The 19,980-nt window shown below is 38.2% G+C and overlaps 1 protein-coding gene across 3 annotated transcripts in view; it reads right to left on the reverse strand.

Annotated features, from left to right (window-relative positions):
* LOC131045237 (uncharacterized) overlaps nucleotides 1–19,980 on the reverse strand; it is a 70,769-nt gene that overhangs the window by 34,858 nt on the left and 15,931 nt on the right. For 2 of the 3 annotated variants that reach the window (XM_057978787.2, XM_057978786.2), the window contains exon 2: nucleotides 9,705–9,844. The exons of the other annotated variant lie outside the window; for it this stretch is intronic. In XM_057978787.2, coding sequence (XP_057834770.2) covers nucleotides 9,705–9,844 — 140 coding nt within the window. The remainder of the gene's footprint in view (nucleotides 1–9,704; nucleotides 9,845–19,980) is intronic. 3 annotated transcript variants of the gene reach the window in all.

Raw genomic sequence — 19,980 nt, forward strand, 5'->3', positions numbered from 1 at the left:
AGGGAAATTGAAATAACAAAACAAAACAAGGAGACCCAGCAATGTTCCAACACAGTGATATTACCAGAAAATATTCAAGAGTTACATGCCACAGCAACATCTGCTCCACCAAATGAGAATGATGATTAGCCGAGATCCCCTACTGTCCTTTTGGAGGTTAGTTTGGGAAATGAGATATATGATTTGACCAAGAGTAATCCTGATGATGATGATGATGATGATCATGATGATGATGATGTTATCTCGGCATTGAGAGGACTTGATCGAGATATGTGTCTCGATGATGGTATGGAGGTGGCCACTATTCCTGATTGGCTGATGAAAAGCATGGAGAAAAGTAAGAAAATGATAGAGGTACAGCCTATTGATAACTTTGATGACTACCTAGCTAAGAGCAATAAGGAGAAAGAACCCAAGCGAGCTGAAATTTGTCACACATAGCTAGAGATGAGCAGGAATGTGGATTGCGCAAGTGATTGTTCCTATTGGAGGTGTGACAGCGAGCATTGCTACTCCTATGGATTTCCATATTACTTCAGGTGCCCTTGGCCGTACATCAAGAGAGCAAGACTTTCAGGAGGTTGGTGATAACCTTAAGGCGATTAGTGCAAGGTTAGATAGATAAATTGAAGAGAAGGAGAAGTACAGAGAAGAGAATATCAAACTTAGAGAGTATATTGTAGGGATAAGGCGTGAGAATCCCACCCTTATTTCCCCTATTGCGTTTGATCATGGACTACATTCACACTATGAGGCAGTGAGAGATACACTCTTGGAGGTGGAAAAGTGGATTGAGAGTGCAAGAAAATAGGCATATGATTTCCTTACTCAATTTGTCCAAGCATATGAAAGGACAATAGGGCTTATGTTTAGAATCCAGTATTTGGAGGGAGTTTGGGAAGAATTCCAGCCTAAGGAGAAGACTATTCCACGCCTCAGAGCTTTGAAGAAGATTCCTAAGTCCACGTTGATCAGCGAAAGCATTGTGTACAGTGGAGACAGATACGATTTCCATAGTTGGTATTGTTCATTGGCCGTGAAGAAATCCACTTATGAGAGTTCCCAGTTGAGTTGTACAAAGATGGAAGGATTGATTCAAGACATTCAAATGAAGATCCTTGCCTCAATTGAGGAGTTATTGGGTGTTGATGTTAGTGATGCTAGTGGTTTACACTTAGCCAAATTAATAAACAAGATGAAACTTATGTATTTCTATCAGTTGGACTCTTTGAAGAAGAGTCAAATAGATGATTTGGTCTCTTTGATGATTCATGTTCATAGTTCACAGAAGCTCATGCCAGATTGGGAGAACACTTTGGACGCTTGCTCGGATTCATTGGACGTGATTGATTTGCAGCAAGATACCTTGCCTAGCATTTCCATGGACTTAGATTCTGTATTGACTAGATTCTTGGAGTTTGCTAGGAGAGAGAGAGAGAGATGTAGGGAGGAATTTACTAGAAGATCCCCTATTTGATGACTAGGTATCTTTTTATTGGGCCATATGTTGGTGGCACCATTTTTTATGTAAACCCTAATTAGGGCAATGCTAGGGTTTTGTTGGCATGATTTGTGATGTCCCCTTCTAGCTAGAGACATCACTCTAGCTTGTGATTAGCCTATCAAAGACCCTCGTAGGCTAGTAGGATTGGATAGAGGGTCACCTTGGCGTGGAGATCTTCCGGGGACAGAGCAGAGTACACTTCTGGGTTGCCAGAGTTTGTTTATGATGAGTTTTGCTTTGAGTTTGGCTTGGCCAAGCTATTTTTAGCAGTTGGAGATGGACCCCTGCTATTTTTAGCAGACATCACGATCAGATGGGTGGTCAACTGGTGAGCTCCAGTTTCAGACGGCATAGCTAAATTCAAAATATTCATGGAGTTAGACAAGTTTGAATAACTTAGCATTTATTATTAAGTGATTTAATAATAAAGTTATAAAGTGACTTTATATTATAATCACTTAACTTGAGGGTCAACTCATCATTAGACGGGGCCATGTTTTTAATTAAATTATCTGAGCCAGACTATTGAAATATTAAAATTAAATGCCCATTTAATGATTAAAATCGTTTTGACACCCAAAGTGAAATTAAATGAAACTACAAGCAAAATTGTAATTAAGAGGATTAGGGTACGATTTGCAAAAAGGATATATAGCGTTGAGTTTGGAAAGAAGGGGAGGATTGCTATTTTTATTTTGGCATTTGTGAAATTGAAAGGGTTTTGCTCTGGAGACTAGGGTTTTCAGCCACCATTGGAGGACGTAGTTGCTTCAATGTTCACCATCTGAGCTGATGAAATATTCAGTGATATTTGGTTTCAGGAAGACTTCATTCAGAGGTCTTATTTGCATCTAATTGCGCAGAATTGAAGAATAAATTCATGAGAAATTATTGCAGATTTATTGAAAAAAATTTGGTGATTAACAAGTACAGTACGGATTGCTACAGTGCCGCATGAACAGTGCCGCCGTACGGACTGCTACAGTACCGCGTGAACAGTAAAAAAATTTAAAATTAAAATTTGCAGTTTGCAGATTTTTTCATCTACTGGGACAGCAAAAATCAGGTTTTTATCTTACATTGTACTGAATTTGTTTTTCAGGCATATTGGTCATAAAACAGAACAAACATTCCCTTGATAGTCTCGTAAATTAATTCCAGTAGTAATATTATTGTTTCAGTATTATTTAAGCATAGGAGTTTATTTCAGTATTGTATCATTGCTCATTATTACCAAAAAAACAAAAAAAAATCCATAAACATTCAAAAACCAAAACAAATTCAAATCTACTGCATTCAAAAGAAACAGTCAGCAGAGGAGAGCCAAGTTGGGTTCTTACATGATCTTGGTCGTTGATCTTGAATCAATCTTGGCCATCCATTTTGTAAGAGCCTCTATATATACCTCCTTGTCTCTCATTTGTAAGAGAGTTTTTGTAGAATTGTTGGTATATGCTACATCTATTTGAATCTAAATCATTGTTCAATTGTTGGTGATTTTGCTCTTCAAATGTTGTCTTTGCATTCATGGTTCTCAATTCCTCCAAGTTAGATTAGAATTTTAGATTAGATTTTGTTTTCATGTTTATTAGATTGAGTGAAAGATTTGTTGAATATATTTGTGTGGAATCCTTAATCCATATCACTAGCCTCTTGCCGCTGGTAAGTCTGCCTTGTGTGGTCAACTGGAAATTTGAGTAAGCTTAACTTCAACTATTATGCATCCCTTGACAAGCATCAACTTGGATGGTGTCAACGTTTGATGGTGATAGTCTAAAAATCCTTGAGTATACCTTAGACGATTGCACTAAGCTTGTGTCAATACCTGTTTGTGAGACCTTGCCTAGTTTGATTCCACTAAACTTGCTTTATGCCATCTTGTGTTTGCTCTTCTACCTGATAGACTTTTGAAGTTTCTTTGCCAAGTGTTTTTTTTTTCTTCTCTTCATGCCTAGCGAAGTTCATGCCTTAGCCAACTTGATCTTGCTTTATTCCACCATGTCTACGTGGACTTGGCTTAGTCTTTGCCATGGGCGAACTTGGAGCAGCCTTGGACATTCTTTTCTTAGGCAGATCGAACTTCGTGCATCATTGGATGAGTTCCTCTTGTCGGACTTTGCACTGTCTTTGACATTCTAACCTTGGCGGACTTGGAAGAAGCTTGGACACATTGCCTTGGCGGACTTGGCAAAGGCTTTGCCATCCAAACTTTTCTTTGTTTTGCTTTTTATCCTTCATCCCCTTGGGCGGAGTGCTAGACCAAGGGCGGACTTGGACTTACCTTAGACATGGCAGACTTTGAAGTGCATCAACCAATTTGTGTTTGCTTTAGTCTTTCTCCTAGAGGGCGGACTTTGATAGTCTCTTTCCATACTTGCCTTGCTCTTCCTTAAGCAGATTTTTGAAGTTTCTTGTTTAGGGAATTTTCCTTGACACTTAACCAAATTTTGAAATTTTATTCTCTAAGGTATCAACACTTAGCCAATTTTTCTGAATTTTTTTTTTCTTAACCAAAGGTAGGAATTGGATACCTTGGAAAATTATGGGCATAGTGGTAATCGAGGTTATAATCTGCCAAGACAATGGAGTTCCAAAAGATCATTTTTGACATGCTTTGCCTATGTGTGGGATTTGAAGACTTCATGTTCGGTCACAGACTAGTGCAAATCTTTTGGTAATTCAGTGTGTTTGAAATGGATGGTGATTCATTAATCTAGTGGAAGAAAAACTTGGAGGTCAATTTAATTAGAAGTATCACTCATTGTTATCGCAGCATAAGCCTCTGTTGATGGCGATTCCAATTTTGAAGACAGCGATTATACTCTGACAGTAATCTACGTGATTTCATTGGTAATTATTGTGCAGCGATTCCAAACAAAGACAAGAACAACAATTCATATGCATGTCGGAAGAACAGAGTCGTTGAAATAAGATAATTAAAAGCAGCGACTAATGATAATATACAGCGACCATGTTTCCTGGACAAAGATTATTACAGCGAACAATCTCAGTGAAGTTCAAAATGATATATTGTAGATTTGAAAGCAATTCCAGAGATCATGAAGGTTGCCACATCGGATGGGAATGAGAATTAACAAGTGATAGAGAATATGAGTTGTCAATATTAAAGAGAACAACGATTGAACCAGAAAATATGCAGCGATGGTTATTCAGCTATCATTCATATTATAAAACACAAAGGTAATGATTATTAAAAACACAACAACGGATTCATATTTGACACAAAAAGACTTAACAGCATACATGTCAGAAAGAAGATCGTGGAAGTTTGCAGCCTACCAGTCAAGTAATTACCATTTGTTGGTAAAAGTTTTTTGTTTGAAAAAAATCATAATATCAATCACACCACTCAGTAGCAGTACATTGCTGAAGACAAGAAATAATAAAATCAGTTGCTAAGACATATCCAACTATCGATTTTGAAGGAAGCAATAGAGTTAAAGGTAGCCGATCTGATAATGGTAATATAAAACTTTAGAGATGACCAAATTAATTAATGAAGCAGCAAGTAACAAAAAAGACATGTAGTTTGTAGTGTACAAAATTCGATGATTAATATTAAATGTTGCAATTAGTTTATACAAGTCAATTCATATTTAATAAGGATACGCTGACTAATAAAGTGTTGTGGTCGACTTTATGAATGGTGTGTTCTATTAGTAATAAGAAATACGATTATTAATATGAAGAGATATGACTTGTGTGAAGAGTTATGTCTACTTGATGAAACGAAATGACTCGAAGAAGATGAGAAGTTATATATATATAGAAGTTGAAAAAAATTGTGGTATAAGATGTTGTGCATATAATTAAAAATTATTCCTTCAGACGGAGCAAGTGAGTAGTAACGAATATATAAAAGAGATCTATCATGAGAGTAATGTGTGTGAAGAAACATCAAGTATGTACACCAAACATTTGTATAAATCAGAATTGATTGAATTTATATGAGGCAGATTTGTTCAGACATATGAAGTAAATTTAAGCAGATCTTTAAAAGATTTGCAAGCAGATTTTATGCTGATCTACAAGAATCTATGGGAGAATTATAAAGAGAAGTAAGTGCAGATTGATGGATGGAAAGATATGCAGATTTGTGACTAAGAGGAGATACTACTGTGAAAGGAATAGTTGCAGATTTATGAAGAGTATATACATGTGAGGAAGGAATCTATGCAATTTTGAGAAGACCAAATTGTCCATCATCCGTTGGTATAGCAACATTGTAAAGGTAGAAAATCAGATTTATGTGAAGTGGGTTGGTGCTCACAAATTCTGAAGTGGGAGTCGGTGCTTCTAGTGGGTTGGTGCTCACAAAATTCAGATTTGGGAGTTGGTGCTTCCAGTGGATTGGTGCTCACAAAATCAGATTTGGGAGTTGGTGCTTCCAGTGCATTGGTGCTCACAAACGAAGGGGTTGATGCCTCTAGAAGGTTGGTGCCTACAAACATTGTAAAAGAAAAAATATAAAAACATTATTTTGTCAGGGTTTTCTCCCGTAAGGGTTTCCACGTATATATCTTGTGTTCTACTTGTGTTCATTTTAGTTAAATCACATATGAATGTTTGGATGCAATGAATATGTTTATGAGATAAGTTATATACTTGTGATTGAATTTGAAAAAGTTTAAATTGGTAAAAGATTGTTGTTATATTAATTCAACCCTGTTGGTGTTGGAAATAAGCCACACCCGGACTGACGATGGACTGGTCCAAGAGGGGTCAATAGCACAGTGGCAGAGCACTCTAGCAGCGTATGGAAGGTCCTAGGTTTGAGTCCTAGCTGGTCCATGTCTCAACATGGTATCAGAGCCAGGTCCAGGCTAGGAACCCCAAGCATATGAGAGGTGTGGCTTAAGGGGGGGTATTGGTGTTGGAAATAAGCCACACCCGGACCAACGATGGACTGGTCCAAGAGGGGCCAGTAGCTCAGTGGTAGAGCACTCCAGCAACGTATGGAAGGTCCTAGGTTCAAGTCCTAGCTGGTCCATGTCTCAACAAACCCCCCCAACACCTCATTGAAGATAAGTGGGCCGGGAAATCTTCAACCCAGATTTTATGCGCCTTTCAAGGCGACTAAGAGAATTGGTGAGGTGGCGTATGAGCTGGAGCTGCCAACTACCAGCAAGATTTACAATGTATTCCATGTGTCATGACTCATGAAGGCACTTGGACAGCATGTCACACCTATGGAATTACCTCCCATGGATGAAGAGGGTAAATTGATAATTATTCCAGAAACAATTTTACAAGGGAGAAAAGATTGAGGAATAAGGTAATTTATGAATATCTTATCAAATGGAAAAACTTGCCCTTAGAGGATGCAACATGGCAAGGAGAGGAGATTCTTAAGCATACTAGTCTTCAAATGCTTGAGGACAAGCCTTCTTTGGGTGGGGAGGACTGTAATGTCCCCATCTTAAATCAAGATGCTTAACAACAGTTTGGCTGTCCTTTCCTTGGATTACCAAAGAGGAAGAGGACGTAGAGCATCATTGGGTAAAATATGGAGTCCTAGGCTTGTTCTAATTTCTAATTTTAAGTTGAGTGGACGTCTTTTGATGCAACTTAAGTGAACTTAAGTTATTTTAAGTTGGGCATGTCTTTTTAGGCAATTTTAAGTGATGTCTGGCTAAGGGACTTAAGTTGTCCCCTTTTTTATGCACTTAGTGACTTAATTAAAACATGTGACAAAAGCCAAGGTGGGTGCCCAGCTTTAGGAGTTCTTATTACTGCACATTTTAGGTTTTTATTTTGGAGCCTTGAACTAAGAGGTGGACTATCAAGGGTGGAGATTGATTCATCTTTTTAGATGTTGTTATAAAACACCCCTAAGGGCTCATTTTGAAACCATTATGTGATGAACAGTTTTGTTTATTGATACTACATCTTGGCTTGAGGATTGAAACCCTCAAGTACCCCTGATTTTGGTGAGACATACAGGCTCCCCCTAATCTGATCTGATTTAAATACATTTCAAACACAGTTGTTATCTTGCCAAGCATCATTTGAGACTTCAACTGAAAGAAACAATACCATAATTCATTATTCAATAGTTTCAGTCAGTCCAATGAATAAATACCTCATGACTGAAGTTCATTCAGTCCTCTCGTGTCTGATTTTGAGAGCAGAATTGGAAGTCAACTGACTAGGGGCAAAAAAGGGACACTACACAAATGCACCAAAGCAAATGTGAAAATACAAAAAACTTGTTTCTCATAACATTCGGTTAAAGAATCCTTTCTTTTCAAGTATTCAATCAAATAAGCTTGAACATTTTTTTTGCTTTTTCCTAAAACATGTACGTATTTTGAAAAAACATCTCCATTTTAATCCAAAATATCTATATTTACTTTATTTTGTTTAAGTTTGATTTATTAATGATGATGGCAAGCCTAAGCATAGAAGCACAAGACACCAAAAAAGGGAAGCACCTAGAAGTACCCAATTAACAATAAAGATAATACTTGAAAGGGAAAATAAGTGGTGCAGACACATCCCGTTGGAAAATAAGACCAGATGATTTTATTAAACTTGATAACAGCAACTTCAAGAAAATATCATAGTTTATTGAATTGGTATATAGCTCTTTGGACTCAATTTTGTTTAATATCAACACAAACAATATTCCACATTTATCTTAAAATTGAATCATATAAGCTTTGAGTTGAGCAAATTCTAAACTCCACCTTTAGTTCTCAATGGTATAATTGACTCCAATAAGATGTTGGCTACACAATTTACAATAAACTAATTCAAATAGCAAAACGTTGGATTGATTCACTAATAAAACTAATATACACATTAATGAGATATATAGTAAGTTCCCCCATTAGTGGGTTAATTGATAGCCAAGTTAAGCATTTAGATGCTTCTTGTAAGCTCCTCCAAAAGATAAAGTGCAAATGAAATTTGATGGTACAGCTAGTGGTAATTCTGGATTGGTTGATGCAAGGGTTGTGATGTGCTTTCTCAAGGCAGTTCGTTACAGGCAGGTCTTTCCTTATGGGTTCCAGGTCTAACAATGAAGCAAAGGTGGAAGTGTTGTTTAGGGGTCTTAAGTGGGCAATTGATGTGGATGGTACATAATTGGTTTGGAGCATGTGATTGGCTGGATAAGGAGGATTGTCATGCCTCTTTCTTTCTTGCAAAGAGTTGCAAATGAAGTTGGATTTCCATCTAGTGTGTAGGTAATTTTTTCAGAATGGAACGTGTTTTCTCCTCTTGAGACTCGCCATACAAACGGACTGTTTTGGATCACCACCTGCTTAAGACCTTTGTTATTCCAGATGTTGATACTTGATACCATTAAATGTGTTAGTTTGAGTCTAGCTTCAGGCAAACTGGAAAAATCCAGCAGGCTTAGGACCGGAGCTTCTATTTTGGAAGTTTTTAGCCAAGCAAGAGCCCAAGGTTCCTGATACAAAAGTTAAGGAATGGATTATAAGCAGTATTCTGCCAGGTAGGGAGCATGTCGCAAAAGATGAGAAGAATGATTCATGGGCGCAAATGAAGGCCATGTTCATGGTCTAACTGAAGAGGTGGCTGCTTTTATGTAAAGATATTTAGATCATTTACCATCAAAAAATAGATAGCCTCTATTCTAAGGATTTAGTGTTGAACATTGATTGCTTACATGTAATTTTGAGAGGCAGCCACTTGGAGGTGTCAATCCTCTTCGACATGCCAGCTCTCTCCAAAGGTGGTGTTACATGTGCCATGAAGAGGGGTTTTCAAGATTTGGGGGTCCAAGTGACTTGTAACACTAAGGCCAAGCACAATGGTGGCGAGGTGGCTAGCAGCAGTGGTGTTCCAGATGCAGCAGCATAACTAGCCTTCTCTTACTGTAGTGACTTTATCATGTTTGCTTTTTCCATCTGCGTACAGAATCTTTCAAATGTATGGTTTTTCATTTTGCAAGGAGTTGTATTTTTGTCCTTTGTGGGGACAGTTTCTGGGTAGTTGTGATCTACAGTTTCAGGAATATTGCTTGGAACGTAGATAGCCATTTTTTATGGCTTCTTTGGTTTCCAGTGACTCCGGGTCTTCGTAACTAAAATATTTGTGTTATTTCATGGGTAAGGACCCTCAAAAAACCCTCAATTTGCCTACAAAAAATAGATATAATAGATAAATTTGACAGCATAATTAACAGACTTAAAGTAAATACAAGTAAAACCTGAGATCAATCTTGAACGCTCTGTGTCTTGTGCATTTTCCTCCCACAGGTAGTTCTGGAAAATAATTCATTGATGAAAGCCTTTCCTCAAAGGTCAATGACTCTGTATTCTTCTCTGGTAGTAGTGCAGCATAATTTTCCTTAACATAATAATCAGGTCATAGAATGGTTAACGCTTCAAATTTTAAAATCACTCAAACAAATTTAAACATCAATATAGCTGAAAAATGCATGTATCTGAGGTACCCCATTTAATTGACTTTTTGGAAAGTTCAACCAAAAACTTAAGATTCATGTGGAATTTCATGCAAACCTTCCAAGTGCTACATTAGGCAGAGACTTCAAATCATTTGACAAATCCAACTAATTCTCAAGATGATAAATGCATGTACCTTGAGGTCATCATTTACTATGTAACTTGGGGATGCATCCCCAGCCAGATTAGGGGTGTCCCCAGCAGGAAATGACTTGGAGATGCAGGGATGGGTTGGAAACATCCCTATGCCTTCCCCAAAATTTGCAAAAAAACAGAAATATCCCCAGTATGGGCAGCAAAAAATCGGAAATGCTAGCCATGTCCCCAAGACAGCCAGGGAACATCTAGATGTCCCCCACCATCCTGAGGATGGCTAGCTGTCCCCTACAGCCCAACCACTTTTCAGGATTTTTTTTTAATACAAACAGGCTTCATTTTACCAGCTTATTGCTCATTACCACACTATCATTTGAAGCAGAATAGTGCTTGTTACTTATGGTAAAAACCTGAAAGTAAAAGATAAAATTTATAATATTAGAAGAATAGATTTTTAAGTTCAACCATTTATGATATGATTATGATATGATTCTTGGGCAAAACATTCTTTCTAGGTCTGAAAATCTTTAAATCCACCATATTCTCTATAATCTTTCACCTTATCTCATGTGCAGCACTTTCTATCACAGTCATCTTTCTCTTCTTTTTGCTGTCATCTTTCTATCATAGTCATCTAGAGCCTAGTTTTAGAGCCAAGGTTGGCAAATTCTTCCCTCTTCTTAGGTCCTGATTGCAGGAGAGCTCCATTTTCTAGAAGATGAAACAAATAAAGTATTGATTCTGAAATGAAATGCAACCTTTCAAAATAGATTAATGAAAGATACCAGACTCCCGAATGCTCAAAACACTTTACAGATGTAAAGAGATTGCAAATAGCTTTCTGGATCAAGTCTGTTTATCAGATATATTGATAATAGCAAATAACACCAGTTTCATCAAAACATCATAAATACTTTCAAAATGCACCTTTACTTAGATTGTCTGATACAAATGCAGTCACAGTTTGATATCGCAAGTCCCTTCTTACAAAGATGGGTCTGTTTCATCATCATGTACAAGACCCAACTCTAATATTAAAGTTGACAAAGAAAGAATTACCGTTTGATTCTAGACAAGTAGGCTGAGTAAGCTTGTTAAATTGAAATCCCTTATTTACAAGTGTCAAAGACACACTGCTAAATAAGGCATCCTGTCACCAAAATCCTCACACCCTGTGAGCGCCTATTATACAGATTGTCTTTGCTACCAGAGACAAGATTGGAAACAATGGTAGACTATGATCAGCTCCAGAGATGTAATACGGTCATCTCCTGTGAGTCCACCTCCTCTAAAAATGCCTGGCTACAATGATTTTGGGTGCCTAGAAGCGGTGCTTAGAGATCTCTAAGTGTTGTGATTGAAAACACTTGCACTCTCCTCTTAAGTCCGCTTATATTGATTCACAAGTAAATCTGCTTCTTACGCAATCTGTCCTGAGTAATTATGGACCTTCTCACCAACCCGTTCTGTTACAACCACTAAACATTCAAAGAAGTTCAACAATGAATTAGGGGAATCAATAAACTATAATGCTTGAGCAAAGCAAAATACGATTAGGGGCTACATCCTAACCTGCCACTGGCTTGGAGTATCGTACAAGACCAATACATGCACAGAGGCAAAATTTGATTTAATTCAGCATGCTTCTACAAACAACCTTCTCCAAATAAATAGCTAGTTGTGTCATTTTAGGAGTAACCGACCAGAAGTCGGCTAGAAACAAAATTAAAGAGTCGGCCACAGATCTCGCCAGTGTAAAATTTAAGAATAAAGTTATTTATTAAAAATTTAACTTATTTAAAATACTAATTAAAAATCACAAAATAAAAAGGGTGTTAAACAACACTGCCAAGTAGGCCCACTGGCCTTATTTCTCTGGGTTCGTCACAATCCTCCCGTCCTCTAATTGCTTGACCTCAAGCGATTGCAAGTTAGGGTGGTTGACGATCTCAATTCCTTCCCACGTGGCATCCTATGTTAGCAGCCCCTTCCACTTAATCAGATATTCTGGAACAACCTTATTACATAATTTCTTCTCCCTTACATTTAGTACAACCTTAGGTTCAAGAATCAATTTTCCCTCATAATAAAGCAGTGGTAGCTCCATGGAAGGTGAAATTTGTTGCCCAAGAGCCTTCTTCAGACAAGAGACATGAAAAGTATTGTGGATCTTGTTGTTTGACAGTAACTCCAACTCGTATGCAACCTGCCCCACCTTTCTGATTACTCAATAAGGTCCATAAAGAAGAGGTTTCAATTTTTCAGCCCCACTACCTTTAAGAGATGACTGTCTATAGGGCTGCAACCTTAAATACACCATATCTCCCACTTCGAATGTCCTTTCAATCCGATGTCTATCAGCATACATCTTTAGCTGATTTTGGGCTTCATACAAGTTCTCCTTGAGTGCTTCCAAAATATCTTTGCATTGTTCCACTATGTCCTTAGCACTAGGGACTCTACTGTTAGTGAAAATCAGGTTCACAAAAGAAGTTGCATCATAGCCATATAGTGCTTTGAAAGGAGACATCCAAATAGACATATTGTAGGTTTTATTGTAACAATATTTCCCCAAATGTAACCATCTAACTCAAGTTGTCTGCTGACCAGTTACATAGTTCCTTAGATAACCTTCTATCCATTTATTGACAATCTTTGTTTGCCCATCTGTTTGTGGATGATAGCTAGTGCTGGGTGTCAATTTTGTCCCTGTCAAACGAAATAATTCCTGCCAAAACAAACAGAGAAATCTACTATCCCTGTCACTTACAATTTTCTTACGCAACCCATGGAGCCTAAAAATCTCCTTCAAGAATACTTCGGCCACTTGAGGTGCTTTAAACTCTGAAGATATAGTGTAAAAATGAGCATACTTTATAAGCCTATCAACCACTACATACAAACAATCTTTACCTTACATGTTGCATTACATAATTCTTCAGTCCTTTCCATGTAAAATGCTCCCTCACCTGTTTATATGTTTTGTAAAACCTAGGGTGTCTGGCTAATGGAGTGTCGTGGCAAGCCTTCAAAACATTATCCTTCATTTTAGATTTTGGTGTAATATATACTCTTCCTTCATAGAGAATCAACTCATTTACTGTCCTAAACCTGTCATCTTGCAGTTTACCATACAAAATATCATTAGCAAATGGATCCTTGACATATTCAGCTGTAATCATTGTCCTCCAATCAGCAGATATCTCAGTAATAGAGAATAAATCAGCTTTTCTAGATAATGCATCAGCCACTACATTATTATTTCCTTTGATATACTCAATGTCAAAATCAAAGGCCAAAATTTTGCTCACCCATTTTTGCTGCCTGTCATTTAAATATCTTAGGTTAGGAAGATACTTCAGACTATTATGATCGGTCTTGACCAAAAACTTGTTACAAACCAGGCATTGCCTGAATTTAGTTAAGGCATGCATAATGGCCAACATTTCTTTGTCATAAATTGAAAACTTACACTCAACCTCCTTAAGCTTTCTACTCTCAAATGTTATAGGATGTTTATTTTGCATCAAAAGAACTCCTATATCGGATGCATCACATTCCACAACAAAAAGTAGTGAAAAATCTGGAATAGCTAGGACTGGATATGAACTCATGACCTCTTTGAGCTTATCAAAAGCTTGTTGAGCGGATGGAGTCCATACAAATGCTCCTTTCTTGGTTAGATTTGTCAACGGTGCAGCAAGCTGGTAAAACCCACTTACAAACCTCCTATAGTAGCTGCATAACCCAACAAACCCCCTTAACTATGTTAGATTACTTGGTCTTGCCCACTCTTAAATGGCCTTGATTTTCTCTTCATCAACACTTACTCCATGTTTGCTGATTTTGAAGCCCAAGTATAAGATTTCTTGCAACTCAAACTCACACTTGGATGCTTTAGCATAAAAAGACTACTATTCTAAAATACTCAACACCTCATCCAAATGTTTTAAGTGTTCCTCCCAAGTTTTACTAAACACCAAGATGTCATCAAAGAAAACCAAAACAAACTTCCTCAATTGAAGGATAAATACCTTATTCATACATGAATGGAAGGTTGCTGGAGCATTAGTTAACCCAAAAGGCATCACCAAGAATTCATAGTGCCCATAATGACAATGAAATGTTGTCTTGTGTACATCTTCCTCTCGAACCTTGATTTGATGGTAACCCGAGCGTAAATTGATTTTGGAAAATACTTAGCTCCATGTAACTCATCAATCAAGGTATTGGATAATGGTTCTTGATGGTCCTCTTATTGAGAACTCAATAATCAATACACATTCTCATAAGATTTGTCTTTCTTCTTGACCAACACCACAGAAGAAGCAAATGGGCTGGAACTAGATCTTATATGCCCCATTTTCAGCAATTCCTTGATGGCCTTCTCAATTTCCTCTTTACATACCTTCAGATGGCAATGTGGAGTAATCATCATTGGTTTTGCCCCTCCTCAAGTTCAATAATGTGTTGAAATCCTCTATTAGGAGGCAAACCCAGGGGTGTATCCTTGAACACCTTGCTATGCTTGTCTAAAATAGGTTGAATCTATTTATTGGCAGCTCCCCCTTCCTTAGTGGCAATTGTATTGGTGATGAGGCATTTTGCCGCTTATGCTACTTGCTTTTTCTAAAAAATCCTTTCTATCCTTTTGGCTGATATTTCCATGGTTCTTTTGCTGGTTAACCCATACAATACTACCCTTTTTCCATTGTGTTGGAAGGAGATCTCCATCTTACGGTGGCTCGTCTCATATTTGTCAATTGAATGCAGCCATTGGAATCCTAGGACCACTTCCATGTCCATGTCAATTACATAAAAGTCATCCTTCAATTTATACTCTTCCATAGCTAACTCCATTTAGGTACCTTATGCATGCAAGAAAGGGTGATTCCATTATCTAACTTTACTTCAACCCAAGTCTTTTTGTTGGTGTTGGAAATAAGCCACACCCGAACCGACGATGGACTGGTCCAAGAGGGGCCAGTAGCTCAGTGGTAGAGCACTCCAGCAGTGTATGGAAGGTCCTAGGTTCGAGTCCTAGTTGGTCCATGTCTCAACATGGTATCAAAGCCAGGTCCAGGCTAGGAGCCTCAAGCACACGAGAGGTGTGGCTTAAGGGAAGGTGTTGGTGTTGGAAATAAGCCACACCCAGACCGACGATGGACTGGTCCAAGAGGGGCCGGTAGCTCAGTGGTAGAGCACTCCAGCAGCGTATGGAAGGTCCTAGGTTCGAGTCCTAGCTGGTCCATGTCTCCTTGTTGCAAGGTGTGTTCCCTTCGTCTCCTTGTGCTATGCAGCGTGGCACTTGGGTTTGTGACATGGCTTAACCGCCTCCTATGGATTCTATAAGTCTAGTGGTTGTACTGAGCATTAACAGGTTGATCTTTTGATACAATGGCAACCGCGCTTGTAACATGAATTAACCACATCTGGAAGCAAAATTATCAAATTCGGATCAATAACCTTGGAAGCATCAGCAATTGACATCAAAAGTGCATCAATATAAAGGGATAATTTCATCAAAGGAGTAATCTAATTAAGGTTACCAGTCTGTTTTGAAAGTAATTTGCAGGTCTGAGACAGGTTAATTTAATCATTTTCTAAGAAAATCAGACCTGTGGTAATGAAAATCAGAACTGAAATGATAAAGTTAGACATAGGAACAGTGCTTAGAACATCATTTCACACTGTTCTAGCATTTATATCTGATTAGAAAGTTGAAAATGGAAAATCAGTATGTCGACTAGGTTTGATTGTATCTCTGTTTGTGTTGCAGGTGGCTGATTAAGAGACTAAAGTAGCTGGATGCAGGCAATCATAAGATATAAAAGAAGAGCTTCATCATTTGAAGATGATTTAAGACAAGGCAAATTCATCTTCAAGAAGACAGCGAATTCACTGTTAGCATCAACACGCAAAGCAGTAATCTTTATCAGCAAAGGTCAGTGTGGACTTTCAATCACTATCTACCGGGAACTGATCTCTTACACAACGAATTCTCCCTTTGATTGAAGGTGGCTTTGATTGAGATTAAGGCAATGTTATTTGAAGCATCAAGTTTGATCATCATTCACAGCAAATTGATCTCTCTGTCAAACAGCAAATTCACTTGCAGGCAAACACGATTCTGATGAAGACTAAGGCAAGAAGAGAAGTCAGGGATCCTTGGTCAAAGGACAGCAAAATTGAAAAATCAAAAAATTTGGCTAAGGCATGGGAATGAGCTACACTGTGAATAGCTCTCGCACCTATCATGCGTAGCTCTCACACCTATCGTGCATTGCTCTTGCACCTATTGTCCGTAGCTTTCGCAGCTATCATGCATAGCTCTCGCACCTTTCATGCATTACCTTCGCACTTTTCATGCGTAGCTTTCGCACCTATTGTGCGTAGCTCTCGCACCTTTCATGCATTGCTCTCGCCCCCCTTATGCATTGCTCATGCACGCATCTTGCATTGCTCTCGCCCCCCTTATGCATTGCTCATGCACACATCGTGGATTGCTCTCGCACACCTTGTTCTATGATCAAGTTCAATTATGAGAGAGGAGCTACGCCTTGAACAATGCAAGTCATTCAATGGATGCGATGAACGAAGATGATGATGTACCACCTTTCAAGGCTAAACCATCACACCTCTTGATTGTCCATACAAGGTTAAGGATGGCAGTGAATGCAAAGAACATGATCAGCATGATGATACATTAGCACACTCCAATGGCAACATGTGATAAGGATCAGCTTCAAGGTGAAGAATTATCAGCTCATATACAACAAGAAGATCATCACCTAAGCAGAGACAAGGACCGAGGAAGACATTGCATCTCGTCAAGTCTCAAGCTCATACAATGCAGCTGATAGCAATCAACATCAAGCATTCAAGGATGAAATTTTCACAATCTTGAATTTCCGAATCCTTCAGAAATCCAAGAAACATTGCTAGTATAGCCAGATGAAAGCTCCAGAATGCCAGTGATCAAGACAAGAGATAGTTTCAGAAGAGTTAATCAAAGTTAGAAGATCAATTTCAGCAAATTCATCAACACATCAAGTGCTTGATAATGTTGAGTATCAAGAGATATGCCTCATTCATCTACAGTCACAACTTGTGATGAGTTACCAAAATCAAGCAAGCTGAGGTGGCACCCAATCATCATTTATCCAATCATGCCATTTCAGAATAAGGCATCCAGATTCAATGCACCTGACTCATCTATCAAAAGAAGATAACTCTCACATGGGCACAGAGTTTGATGCACCTACTGTTGCTATCTATTGGTTGAATTTTCTAGGAAGGACATGTGTCCCATCGATTGTAAATTTATCATCAATCAAGCATTAAATACTTTGTAATGGGTTCAAAAAACCCTACTTAGGGTTCTATCTTTCAATCTTGGCCATTGATCTCAAATTGATCAAAGCCACTGAATGTAATGAGAGCACTATATAAGGCCTCACTTCTTCATTTGTAAAGATAATAGCAGTAGTGAATAGCGAATAGGGAAGAATTAATAGAGAGTCGATCAATAAGTCAACAATTAGAGTAGGAAAAGAAGGTAAAAATTGTTGCCAAGACATTGTTACAAAAGGCATGTAAAATTCATTGAAGACATAGTGAATTTTTGTGTTGATTCAACAATTTGCATGGTCTTTACTTCTCAATTTGATTTTCATGTTGTTTAGACAAATGGAAGACTTTGTGTATGATCAATGGTGAAATTTGTACATCCATACAACTAACAACTTGTTGATGGTAAAGTGCCTTGCGTAGTGTTGTGACGTTTTCACACATCGCCCCATTGCAAATGGGGACCCTTGCTTTTTTTGCTTTTTAGGGTTTGTTTTTTGGTCTTTTAGGGTTTTGTTAGTTAGCCTTTGCATTTTGAGTGTCGCCCAGGGGATCACATGGATAAGCAAGTCCGGCTTGAGTGATGTCCTAATCCTGAAATTTTGGCTAAGTCTAAATGTCCTGATCCTGAAATTTGACTAAGTCTGGAAACTGAAAAACCTCAAAAAACTAGATTTTGCAATATAACTCCTGGAGGTCCGAAACCACTCTTAAACATCCTGAAAGTATATATGGAATATAACTTAAAGTATAAGAAAGAAGAAAGATAGAAGGAAAGTAGAAGAAAGAAGAAAGATAGAGAGTTCAAAAAGTCAAATTCCACTCCTGTCCTTCACTGAGGATCCAGAGCGAAAAGCGCTCCTGTCCCTCTCCAAGGGTCCAAGGCGAATCGCTCCTGTCCCTCACCAAGGGTCCAAAGCCAAAAGGCTTAGTGGAGTCATTCCTGACCTTGTTTAGACAAATTGAAGCATCAAAGGCATGATGGAGGACAAAATGAACGTGATAGAGCATCCAGACTTGATTAAAGACGATGAAATGATGGAGTTCTTGTCTAGAAGGGTAAAAGCGCTCCTGTCCCTCTCTGAAGGACCAGAGGGATTTTATTCATATACACATTTTTAGACCTTGTTTGGACTCGAACTCTTATTCATGGCATGTAACAAGATGATATCTTCCTTAGCCAAGACATTTCATGGTGAAAAGTGAAGCATTTAGAGTAGAGTAAAGAGAGAAGGCAAAGATTGTTGCCAAGATGTTGTTGTAAAAGACTTGTAACTTCATTGAAGAAATGGTGAAATTTATGGGTCGATTCGACAATTTGCATGGTCTTTATACTTCTCATATTTGATTTCATGTTATTAGATGAGTGGAAGAAATGTGCTTGATTGATGGTGGAATTCGCATATCCATACTACTAGCAGTTTGTTGATTGCAGACTTGCCTTGTGTAGTCAACTGGAATCATTCAGCTTAAGCTTAACTTCAGTTGTCGCTTCTTCATTGATATGCATCAACCTGATGGTGTCTATGCCTGCAGTGATGATTTGAACATCATAAAGCTTTCCTTCGAAGATCGCACTAGACTTGTGGAGATGGTCCTGCGATGTCAAAACAAGACCTAGTTAGAATTTCATCAAAGATCATTCATTGCTCCTACATTCTTAGTATTAGGATTAGATCCTCTCCTCGCCCTCGTCTTTTTTCCTTTTTTTCAAATCAAAGCTAGTAAGAGCCTGTGTTCCAGCAATATTCAAAGCAAATCAGAAGTTCGGTCATCAAATGTAAGTCCCCTTGTGATTCCAGCAAATCACATCATACCACAGAGAGCTTATCCACACGTAGAGATCCTACATACAAGAACCTTGAAGTCATCCTGATTGATCCTTTTCGCGATATCTTCAGCATTCGGAGACTTTATTCAAGAGAGGATAAGGTACCTTTAGGTATTTTATTCTGTGTTTGATAGTGTACAAAATACACATCAACACGTAGTCAACTAAATCCACATTAGCCAAGCTTAACTTCAATTATCGCTCCTTCATTGATATGCGTCAACTTGATGGTGTCTATGCTTGTGGTGATGATTTCAAAATCATAAAACTATCCTTAGGAGATTGCACTAGCCTTGTGGAGATGTCCATTGCATGTTGAAGCAAGACTTAGTTGGATTCCACCAAAGATTGTCCATTGCTCTTACATTCCTAGAGTTAGATTAGATCCCTCTCAACCCTTATCCTTTTTGTGTTTTTCTTTTTTTTCAAATCAAGTGAAATCCCACATTACAGCATCATTCGAGCATTCAAGCATTCCGCTAAGTCCACCTTGTGAAACCAACAATATCACATTATATACAACTGAGTCTATCCAAGAGCACGTCAAGACCTGACATTAGAGAACCTTGGAGTCGTACCACTTGATGACGTAGCTTAGCATTTGTGAGTCTTTATTCAATAGAGGATAGAATACTAAGTATTTTATTTTGTATTGCATAGTGCGTAAAAACACCATCAACAAAAAGGTATGAGATGAGGTGTCAATCTGAGCATGGTAGGCAAGGAGGTTTGAAAAGGTTACT

The sequence above is a fragment of the Cryptomeria japonica genome, chromosome 10 (assembly GCF_030272615.1).
Source record: "Cryptomeria japonica chromosome 10, Sugi_1.0, whole genome shotgun sequence".
Taxonomy (NCBI): Eukaryota; Viridiplantae; Streptophyta; class Pinopsida; order Cupressales; family Cupressaceae; genus Cryptomeria; species Cryptomeria japonica.